General features: G+C 41.1%; 1 protein-coding gene across 1 annotated transcript in view; it reads left to right on the top strand.

Annotated features, from left to right (window-relative positions):
• poc1a (POC1 centriolar protein A) overlaps positions 1 to 11,873 on the top strand; it is a gene marked incomplete at both ends in the record, with an annotated part of 29,795 nt that overhangs the window by 4,929 nt on the left and 12,993 nt on the right. Inside the window, 2 exons of the mRNA XM_079186304.1 lie at positions 2,082 to 2,150; positions 2,570 to 2,698. Coding sequence (XP_079042430.1) covers positions 2,082 to 2,150; positions 2,570 to 2,698 — 198 coding nt within the window. The remainder of the gene's footprint in view (positions 1 to 2,081; positions 2,151 to 2,569; positions 2,699 to 11,873) is intronic.

Here is an 11,873-nt window from a genome sequence, read left to right on the forward strand (position 1 = left end):
ATATGTACTCCTGCTTGAAGCTGGTTATAGAGTGGGACATGTCTGGTGAAAGTAAGTATGGCAAAGAGAATCTATGATAAGATTGTATTGGTTAGAATCTTAAAATTGACCATATCTATTGCCTCTCAGAGGCTCTTAACATGGCTAGCAGCTAACGGTGCAAACAGCGCTAGCAGTGTTTACCTGACAGCGTGATTGGCTATTAACGCCGCATGAAAGCAGTGCAGAGCCGCTGTCGTGAGCTAGCCACTGGGGCATGCTCGCATGCACTAACATGCACTACTCGCTTGGCTATGTCAACAAAGCACAGAGAACCTCTGATTACAACACACATAGCGGGAGAGTGACTTCATTCTCTGCTAACGTAGACATTACTCCAGTATATCTTTACACAGCAAATAGCTGTTTGCTGCAATATTAATGCTCTGAATATTTAATATAGAACCTTTAATATGCTACTGAGTGTAATATGTGTGTATAGGGGCAGAAAAGGGCAGAATTTGCTCTCTCTCTTTCTCTGTCTGTCTCGCTCTCTGACTCTGTCTCTCCCTGTCTCTCTCTCTCTCTCTCTCTCTCTCTGTCTCTCTCTCTCTCTCTCTCTGTCTCTCTCTCTCTCTCTCTCTCTCTCTCTCTCTCTCTCTCTCCCTCTCCCTCTCCCTGTGTCTCTCTCTCTGTCTCTGTCTCTCTCTCTGTCTGTGTGTCTGGACATGCCATGTGCCAGCCTGGCAGCAGGCATTAGTCAGAGAGCACAGACAGAACATGCTGTCTGTCAGACTGTCGCGTTGCCATAGAGACAACTGTCTGCTTCTCTCAGGTGCTTCTGGGAAACCATTCCTCACCCAAACCAGCCTGTCTGCGTGCCAGCCGCAGGACACACAGCTCCCATTTTCTTCCCAGCAGCCTCCCTGTCGGTGTCTTTCCCCTCCTTTTGTTTGTTCTCGCCTTCATCCTCTCTTTGAACACAGTCAGAGGGCTCAGGCTGCCATCATTCACCCCATTTTGAATTGTGAGGTAGAGAAAAGAAAGAAAGAAAGAAAGAAAGAAAGAAAAAGCTAGAGCGTGATTTCTGAATTCGGTCTGCGCTCCAGGTTCTTACAAGCTCTCACACACACACACACACACACACGTCATGTCAAAGTCCTGACATCAGCAGGTGATCCTTTTTTTTGGCTCCGACCATGTGTGACCTCACCTCACCTGGGTCTCTGCTTCCTGTTATAATTGCTCTGCCACATCCCCCCCCCCCCCCCCCCCCCCCCCCTCCACAAACTCACACGCATGCAAGAGCTTCAGCTCTGACTGAGCAGAAAGACAAAGGAGAACAGAAATGCTTAATCCTTTCCAGCTCTCTTCTCGTCACTCTGTGTGTAATATTTAGAAGTGTGTGTTTTTGTGTTTTGTTCGTTTTTTTGTAGTGTTTTCTTGCCCCCGTATTTAACATGAACACCTACACTTTCACTGCAGCTATGTTACATTTTAAATTATTCATATATTCCAAAGGTACTATATGTAGGGTTTGAAATGAATGAATGGGCTGAATGAAACACACAGATTTTCACAGGGATTGCTTCACTATTTTTGTCTACGGCTGCAACTAACAAATATTTACATTATTGATTAATTGTACTATTTGTATTATTGATCTATTAATTGTTTTGTCTATGAAATGTCTGACCAAGAGTCCAAAACCGACAGACATTCCGTTTGTTATCACAAACGACATAGTCAAGAAGAAAATGCTCACAGCTGAGTAGCTCATGTTTGTCATTACTCAAGAGATTAAGCAGACATCACATTAGCAGCTGATTAATTGATTCTGTTCGATTGACCAATGGTTTTTGCTTGCTTCATGAGATTTGCACTAGATTACTACAAGCATAGATCTGCCCGTGCTTTATATATATTTTTATTTTTTGGAGCAAAAAAGTTACGTAGCAAACAATAACATTGCTTTTCTTTTCAACTTGAATAAACAGTTTGCAGCTAATAGTTTTCAGGATGCTTCTCTTTGTGATAAAGATAAGGCTATGATGATATGATTATACTGTATGGTGACCTCCATGTCTTTGCCTTCGCTCCAGGGTCCAGTGACCGGTGTTGCGTTCTCCGGGACAGGAGCGTACTTTGCCTCTGGAGGTTCTGATGAACAGGTGAGGACGTGGTCTGCTAACTGACCCTAACACATTGAATCGATACAGTCCATTCACTGGTCATATTAATGTGCCTCCTCATACCACTGACAGTGATTTTGACAGTTTAATTTAATGTTTTATTTTATTTATCCGAGATGGGCCTCTTGGGATTTAATATCTCTTCTCTAAGAGGATCCTGGCCAAGATGGCAGCATCAACATTTCACACATAAAAGAAACAAGTAACAGACTTAAATCAAACAACACATTACATTAACAATTTAGCCGTGTCATTCAGTACCAGGACAAATACAATCTGTTTAAATAGTCCTTAATCCCTTTGCATGCTTATAAAATAATCTAGTTTACAGTTTATGAATTCTTTGAATATTAGATTTTTGGTAATTTGACTTTGGTGTATTATTGTGGAATGAACAGGTAATGGTGTGGAAGAGTAACTTTGACTGTGCCGGTGGCAGTGACGGTGTCAGGCTGCAACATAGAACGACTTCCAGCTCCACGGCTCAGCCCTCCTTTGACTCACATCCATCTGCTCTCCACAGCGAGGTGAGTTCAGACAGCTGGAGACAACCACAGCAAACCGACAGCAAATCTACTTTGATATCCCATTTATATCCGGCACTTTTTTATCCAAGACACAAAACCCACAGCATATATCCTTTCCTTGCCCTCACACACTTAACCCTGACATGCACAAATGTCCTTAGTTAATACATCCGTACCTAGTGTGGTTTTGATTGTTAACTAATGTCAAAATTAGTTTTTTTCTGACTTCAACTTTTGTCAGGCAGCATTGTTTTAGTAGATTTTTACTTATCTGTTTATTTTCGCATTTTCTGTTTTATTGGATACTTTGACAGTGAGGATACAGATAGGATGTTATTGCAGTCATTTGGTATGCATCTTGCCGAATGGACTTTTGGACTTTGGGTCTTTGGGAGCGACTTGGGGTTCAATGTCTTGCTCAAGGACACTTCAACATGCGGACTGGTGGAGCTGGGGAACAAACAGCCCATCTTCCGAACAGTCATTTTATAGTTTCACCAACAGGGTACACACACACACACACACACACACACACACATGTACACGCACTACACAAACCAATTGAAACAAGTGTGCATACACATTTGTATGCATGTGTGGTGTTTAGCAAAAAAAAAAAAAAACATAAAGAAATTCATGCAAATGCACAGGTGCCCCTCCGTTTCTCATGCTGCCAGTGCGACTGGCTCATTTCCTCCCTGCACATCCTTCCTTTGAAGTCTGCAGTGTGGCCCAAAGCTACTTTCATATCTCTAATGCAGGAAACACCTATTCCTGCATCTACACTTTGACATGGAGGATGTTTTTTTTTCTATATTTCTGACCACATGAAATTATAAAATATTAGTCTCTACTCAGTTTATGTCCTCAAAAAATATAGAGATATTATACTGTGCAATAGGTACGTTTTGGATCACGGTAAATGAAAACAGCAGCAAGTAGCAATGAAGTATGTAATAAGTATTTCAAACACTGTGATTACTGCAGTTATTTTGTCTTATGAATTAAAGTGTTGAAATGAGGCTTGCAGTGATGTATGCCGTAATCGGCTTTTTCCTGCTCCAAACTATCGTTATTATATCGGCCTCTATCGCCTCTATGTCGACCTCCACTATCCTGATTCTTACTGTTTATATTTAATTAGACAACTGTGAGGCTTGGACATTCTGGATATTATGAGTCAATAAATGCCAAAGTCAGTTATACTATAATAAAAAATATTCAGATGGAAGCCTTCCAGACACTAAAGCTCATTTTGTGGCAGCGTCGCCTCCATTTTCGTGACAGTAATTCCATAGAACATCAGTAGGAGTCTCTACTTGCACTGATTCCACCACACCCTCCTTTGACTGATTGTGTGAATCTGTCCATTGAGAAAGTGATCGTACATCACAAAAGCTGGAACACGTCATGAAACCTAGTGTTCATATTTTAAGTGTGGGTTTACTTCAGGTGTCTCCAGACTAAATGCAAAGCTGCTGTTGTGAGAGTTCAGGCTGATGTATTATCAATAAACACAAACAATAGGAGAAGCAGGGGTTTGATTTTGAAAGGGAATAATGTATTGTCATGTATTTTTATTATTATTATTATGAAATTTTAACCTAGGAGATAAATGATTAGAAACCAACCGAAAATGAGAGAGTAGTGCAGCTATTAGCGACGTTTAAATATTAAAAGACCTTAGATGTCACACACACACTCTCACACACACACACACACACACACACACACACACACACACACACAAAGGGGACAGGGTGTCACCGGCTGGCTGGGGAACCAATGGTTTGGATTTCGACCGCTTTGACTGCTACAGTGTTACTTACATCAACAAGGGCACAGCAGAGGTCCTCTCTGTCTCATGCTCTCTCTCACACACACACACACACACACACACACACACCCTCATATTGATCGCACTGCTAGAAGTTAAGATCCACCAAAGATGTATGATAAGTAAATAACAGATGACGCAGTACAAGCTACGCCAATAGTATGAAACGATATACACTTCCTGTCTCCTAAGTGGGCGTGGCCTAATGTATTTATATTTTTTTTGCTAACATTAAATATTTATAGCCATATCAAGCATTACAACAATTAGTTGGCTGGGTCGTTTGAGAACGTCAGCTTGACATTTTGACACAGTTTAGCTAACGTTAGACTAGTAGTGCTGTGATGTCACCAGACTGTGACGGTTCAGTGCCAACAGAGAGAAGAGATATCGGTGTAGTGTGAGTGTGTCGAACAAAGAAAATACCATTTTAGTCTAAGAATGTTCAAAATGTATGTGGCTTGTGAAAATAGGGTTCAATATTTCCTTTTGGAGCGAAAGAATTGGTCCTAATCTGTACAATCGTTAATTTCTCCCATTGGAGTGAATAGTCTCAGCACCTGCTGATGGTCTCTTAAAGGGGCGGGGCATGTGATGAAACCCAAGTGACACGGGTTCAGGAAAATATTCCCTCAGAAACCTCACCAACAAGACATCACATGTTTCTCTTCAGTCAACTGAGACCAAGTACATGCAAGCGTCAAAGCAGCATCAGCTATGAGAAGGTGGTTACTTCTAACACCTCCTTCGCATTGACTCATTTCCTTTAAGCACCTCCTTTGTTCATGCCGTCCATGGACCATTTGGGACTCTTTTTCTTCTTCTCTGTCTGACTGCCTTTCTCTCTCTCTCTCGCTGCTGTGATACAGGATTGTAAATTGATTTTAATAGCTTTTCCACTCAACAGCCGTTATTACAGATGTGCCTCAAAGGGTGATTAGAAAATGGGCAGTCGGATCGAGGGGAGAGAAATGATTAATGCAATGCTTAAAACGTATTCTCTTCTTCTGAGAACAACTGTTCTCGTAAAACCCCACTGAACCCTTTCTTTGGAAAACTTTTTTTTCCTTCTTTTTTTCAAATACAGCTGTCTGAAGCTACGAGACTTCACTTCACATCTGCTTGATTAAGATCAAAGTGCAAAATGGTTTAACTGGTTTATTTTGGCTCCTTACCTTGTAGAGAACACATGTATTGACGAGACACATTTCTAAGCGATAAGTATGCTATTATTTCATATTTGCATATTCTGGATTGATTTTGCAAAAATGACAATTGCAATAGCTATAAAAACAAAAGTCTCATTCATGTCTATGACGATAGTGATGCAGTTTGTCAACATGTGGATGAAGTGCATGCAAAGCGTTCCAATGGCTGAGTAGATTGAAAACACAGAGCTATGAATAGGCTACACGATGTAGAACAAAATCAATGCACAAACGTTTCTGCAAAAGCTGCAATGCTACTTGCTTGTAACGATTAGGTTGGCTACAGATTAGATTAGATTGATGGAGGAGAACATGTCAAAATTTTGTTTTGTTGCATCTTAAACATGTTACTAATTTTGCTGTTACCGTTACAGCTTCTTGTTCAGTGGCAGCCATAATTTCCACAGTGATCACCCAGCTTTAAATGCAACATAAAGTCATAAAAAATACATCATTAGAACGATAATAATACATGCTGCTTCGGCATTTGACTTCAAACACTGGTTCATTTTCTGCGAATCCCAAATCAATATCTTGACTGCTAAAACTGCTTTTCAAAAAATACTCTAATATGATTTATTCCCTGTTAGTTTAAGCACACACACACACACACACACTCTTTAACCTCATTAACCCGAGTTTGTTCCTGGCAATGACTTACTTTCATCCTCTTTTATGAGTTGTCATCTGCCAGTCGTTACAGTTAAAGTAATGGTCGTAGCTGCACCTGGAAGTGCCAGCTTCCTAGATTTTCCTTTTCATATATTATTTATCCATTCATAATTTATTATTAATACAGGCCCTTTCATCTCTCATAAACTGCCTCAAGTCTCAGACACGTGTTGCCCGAGAGGAAGCAGAGAGGAGAAAAATGTCACCAGCTCCCCTAAATGTGTTCCTTTCCTTTCCCCTAGAAAGAGTATTCAAAGGCTTATGAGTTTAAAAAGAGGGTCTAAAACTCAGAGAGATACTCTCATTACGGCTGAGCGAATAATCAAATTCAAACTATTGCGATGTTATAGAACGCAGTTTTCAAACGCGAGGGTTTGTTCTTATGAATGCTACGCAATTTAACCAACCACAGGGTCAGAAACACCCGGGCCCTACGCTGCATGTGACGTATGCGAATGAGAGTAGATGAAGTAAACAATGCAAACGCCACAATACACGCAAGCTTTGATGCTATCTACTACCGCGGGAGAATGACCTCGACAGAATCAAACACCAAAGAGCAGAAGGGAGTTTAGTCGGTTGTATTTATTTGTGTTGAGACAAGACGATGCTGGACAGAGTCAGATATTGTCACAAGGCGGTGTCTGACAATTGCATGGCTGAAGACCCGACTACCGCCCAGCAGAGATCGTTGTTGTTTATGTTTAGAGGGGCAGAGCCATAATCAGGGGATCTTTTTTGTATTTCTGCCCTCTAGTTTGTGTGATTTATTACGGTAACTGACTGGAAATCAGTAAGATACTTAATTATTTAGTTGTAGTGCTTTTATTGTTCTTTTTTCTGATTTTATAAAAAAAGTCACCGTAATATTCTTTAATGTCATTCAGCCCTGACTTCAATGAAGGTGACGTGGATCTAATGTGATCTTGTAAATGATCTTGTTTTCAGAGAGGCATAGTGTAGTAAACAAGATGTTCTTTCTGAAAGCAGCCGTGAAAGTAGTCGTTGAACGCTAATGCAGCTCATACGTCCAAAAGCCAGACTGCAAACTAATCAGGAGAGAAGCACAACACATGAACCTTCATATATATATATATATACATGTGTGTGTAACATTCCCACATTTTTTTTTCATTTTCCTAAATGGTTACTATTTAGGCATTTCGGAATAAATTGTACTTATTTTTTGAAAACTGATTAAAACTAAATTGATTTAAGTTTACGTTTTGTAGGACGTTGTGCACGTTATTATAAAACAGTCCTAATACAACAGTACAGTAATAAATCCTACCTTCATGAAGGTTATACGGTTCAGTTTTAGTTGAAACAGTTTTAGATATAGGTGTTGAATCAACTGTGTGATCACGTTGAGGGATGTAACACGCAGTGCTACCGAATTGTATTGCATTATATAGAGAGGTGTTTCTTTTAATTAGCCTTCCCTTATTAATATATGACAAAATATTTAATCACACGTCAATATAAAACAATACAATTGAAGCTCTCCAAACAAACAACACCAGCAATGGAACCTACATAAGGGTAGGATGTATTGCAGGACTGTTATATTATTAGCGTTAGCTAGGTGTTCCTAATCAATTTAAAAATATCTTCCCGTTTCTCCCGAACAGCATTTAACAACTTCATCTTCCTCAAGGTTTTGGCTGCGTCTAAAACTCATGGGATGTGTTGTATTTGTATCCATGCTAAAAAAAATACAATTAAATAAATAATATTATGGTATTAAACGCTCCTCAAAAAAGACAAATCAAAGAATCTCTGTGAGATAATTGTCGGCCGAGGCTCGTGGTGCAGAGACTGGCATGGAAGGCGGGCAGGGCCACAGCCCTTTAGTCAGATGTGAATTGTCTAATGTGACCTAGGTGTTAAAACCTTCCCTCCTTGCTAAGATGAACATCCCGTATTACACACAACCGCCTTTGGCTGTAATTCATTTCACCAGGAAGAAATTGACTAATGAGACAGTGATGCCCTGTTTATTCGTTCGGAGGCAAAGGCCACCCATGGCTGCTGCCCTCTCAGAATCACATGGGATCCCAACAGGGATTTCATAAATGGCTAATTTGATCCTTTAATGCACTTGGATGCGAAGCGCCATGATAATTTGTCAGTGATGGGCACTGTACCAGTAACATGTAGGCCTATTTGTTAAACACACTAAGCCATCTTTTAAAATGAGGCCCCTCCAGCTAAACATTGAGAGTGTGTGTGGTTCAGTCAGGCTGTCTCCATGCTCAACACAGCTGAGCAAATCTCTATGTACCACCGTTTCGGTGTGTGTGAGAATAGATGTGTGTGTGTGTGTGTGTGTGTGTATGCGCCAACCATTGCTGACAGGCAGATCAGCGCTCTCTGATCACATCCGCCCTAATCCCCTCCATCCATCCCCTCCTCAACCCCCTCCCCCCTTCCTGTCTCTAGCTTCACATCTGGGTCTTTCTCCCACTCACGTGTGCAGACAGACGAGCTGCACACTCACAGCAGGCTTCCCTCCACAGTGCCACACAAGCACACACACATCACTGCACAACTCGGCTCGGCTTTTGTGATGTGGATTGGAGAGCGGGGAGGGGGTTCTGAGACTGCAGGAGCTGTATGAACTTCTATCTCTTTCACCATTATTTTGTTTCCATTCACAGTAGCTTAACTGTAACTGTGCTACAGCAGACCAAACTTTACTGGCACTCCCCTTAATTAAAGACTCAACAAGCAGTGACACAATATGTGTAAGGATGTAAAGATCTCAGAGCATTGCGCTGAAGACTGCAGTTTCTCATACAGTTTGTGGTTGTGTGTGCTCGTTTTTAAGGTGCTGGTACGGAGAGGCAGGTGGTATTGTTCTGACAGCAGGAGTTGAATGCATTTGACAGCATGGAATAGAGGCAAAGGCAGGGGGTGTGACAAGGGAGCGTTGGAAGACAAGATAGCAATTGAGTTAAAAAGAGCCTAATGGTCTAGTGAAGTGAGAGAACATCCGGGATCATGAGCGCAGAGGAGACAGAAAGAAAAGACCGTGACGGGAAGCGGAAGCGTGAGAATAATGAAAATGTAACAGCCATTAACACCTGTTGATCCTTGTTACACTTAAGACAGAGAGAAGGTTGAACAGAGATGGGGATCAGAAGAGATGTGATTATAGAGGCAGACAAAAGCGTAGCAGGAAGGGATGTAGGTGGGGCAAACAGTCAGACAGAAATGGAAAAGTGAGAATTAAGTATCATTAATGAAAGAGTTTAGTGAGACACGCCCTCCCTCGTCCATTCTGCAAGCTGTAGTAAAGCATAAGTCAGCTCTGATACACAGCGCATCTTCATTCATCCAAAAGCGTCACTCGCAGTTTGTCACGAAATGTTTGCTCCACTGTAATTAACTGAGGTGTCAGCAGTTGATGAAAAACATTTGTCTACATCTTATGGTTCTATTATGACACATCCAGCTTTACCTAGAGAGAGATATTGTTTATTTAATATTTTACTTTGTAATTGGTATGGTTAATTGTCATCTTCCTGTAGATAAATGCCATATAAATGTCTCCATTGATGCTACAATGGAGTTTAGTAAGGGAGAAGCCCTTTGTGTCGGCTCACCCTTTTCACTGCGTTCCTTTGAAAAATGTTGATGCATCAGTCTGAAGTGCTCATTCAGGTAAAGCCCTACAGTTTATTAGGAGAACATACAGATGGACAATTCCAAGAAAATATTTACTTGTGATTTTACAGACTGAATATTTTGATTGATTTAGATTAAACTACAGGCCTGTATTTGTGGTTTCAACGAGATATGATTTTGCCAAGCATAATTACAAACAACAAATAAAAGCAGACATTTTGACAGTGTGCCTTGTACTTGGTGCACATCCTGATCTCCCTGTTAGGATAGAGTTATTGGCATTTTGTTTTGAAAAAGCCTTGTACCGAGCACCCTGTTCAGATCCAATTATGTTCTGAAGCTTTTGTTAATGTACAGTGAGAGTTTGGGGCTTTTATTTTTGAAGAAAAACAAGCCTCATCCTGAGCTTCCTGTTAAGATACAATTACTCTATGGGGCTTTTATTTGGGGGGGGGGGGGGGGGGGCTGTTAGTCTGATTTCCATAGGTAATTCCATAAGAAGGGGGTATGATGGGTGAAAGGCCTGCTGATTCTGAGTCCTGATTGGAGTATAAGGTTAAAGGAGATCAGGCTGGTAGGAAGGGGTGTGTCCATTCATTCAATGTTGTAAGTAAAGTCTGATCTGACATAGATAGGTAGCCAATAAATGGAAGCTAAAACTGGTGTAATAGGAATTTTCACAGCAGCCATTTTGACATGTCATTGCAGGGTAAACACAGGTGTGACTGTTAACTTTAATAAAGGCCCTGTTTATAAAGGTCTTTACGTGGGCCAGGGCATTGTGCATGCTGGCTCCCTGGAATGACTGTGACACACTCAATAGAATGGGACCATGATTCATTTTATCAATGATACCTGTGTTTACCCTGCTATGACATGTCAAAATAGCTGCTGTGAAAAGAACCTATATGATGCATTACTGAAGGGACTATCTATACCCGTTCTGTGCTTGTGTGTGTGTGTGTGTGTGTGTGTGTGTGTGTGTGTGAGTGTCAGACTGCTCTAATTAGCTCATCTCAATCAGCTGCGTCTCATCCAGCAGCAATCAAAGGTTGCTGTGGTGACTGTAGCTGCTAAGTGCCTCCTCACTCAGACAGTGAATCTCAGAGATTGAGTTGAGGTGCACCTCTCAAACCCCTACTTCCTCCAGCCGTGACAGTGTGTGGAGGCTATTGTTTTCACTGTGTGTGTGTGTGTGTGTGTGTGCGCGTGTGTGTGTGCGCGTGTGTGTGTGCGTGTGTGTGTCATCGTGGCAAAATGTGGTCCTGGAGACACCTACTGTAGCATCAACTACCACAGAAGCGGTTTTGAGTACTTTGCCAGGTGTTCATATTTCCTTCTGTTGAAGACAGATTTTGTCACCGTAATAGCGTCACAACAAGCAAAATGTCTTTCTTGCCCAAGGAACCAGACTAAAACCAAGAACTACTTGTGTTGTTTTACCAACTCATAAAAGAAATGTGAATTAGCTATAGCTGAGTAAATTTACCACCAACAGTCGTCATATATTATATCATAGCTGCCGGTGAAATCAACAGTTTAGACTTTGACTTGATACAGTTTAAGACACTTTGGATTATGTAAGTTATAATCAAAATGTACAGTAATAAAACATCACAGTTCTGTGTTTGGTGTAAGTGCTCCTCCTCCATTTTGTACCAATGTTGTAAAAATCCCTATTAAAGACACTCCAGTTTCTCAATTAACACTCCTCACTAGACCTTTGTAATTGCAGCCATTTTGAGTTTTCAAAGCACAGGTGTAACTACTAACCTTAATGATGGCTCTGTTAGATGTGCCAGCATGCATACTGCCAGAACTCTGGCAC

This window comes from Pholis gunnellus (genome assembly GCF_910591455.1).
Source record: "Pholis gunnellus genome assembly, chromosome: 3".
Taxonomy (NCBI): domain Eukaryota; kingdom Metazoa; phylum Chordata; class Actinopteri; order Perciformes; family Pholidae; genus Pholis; species Pholis gunnellus.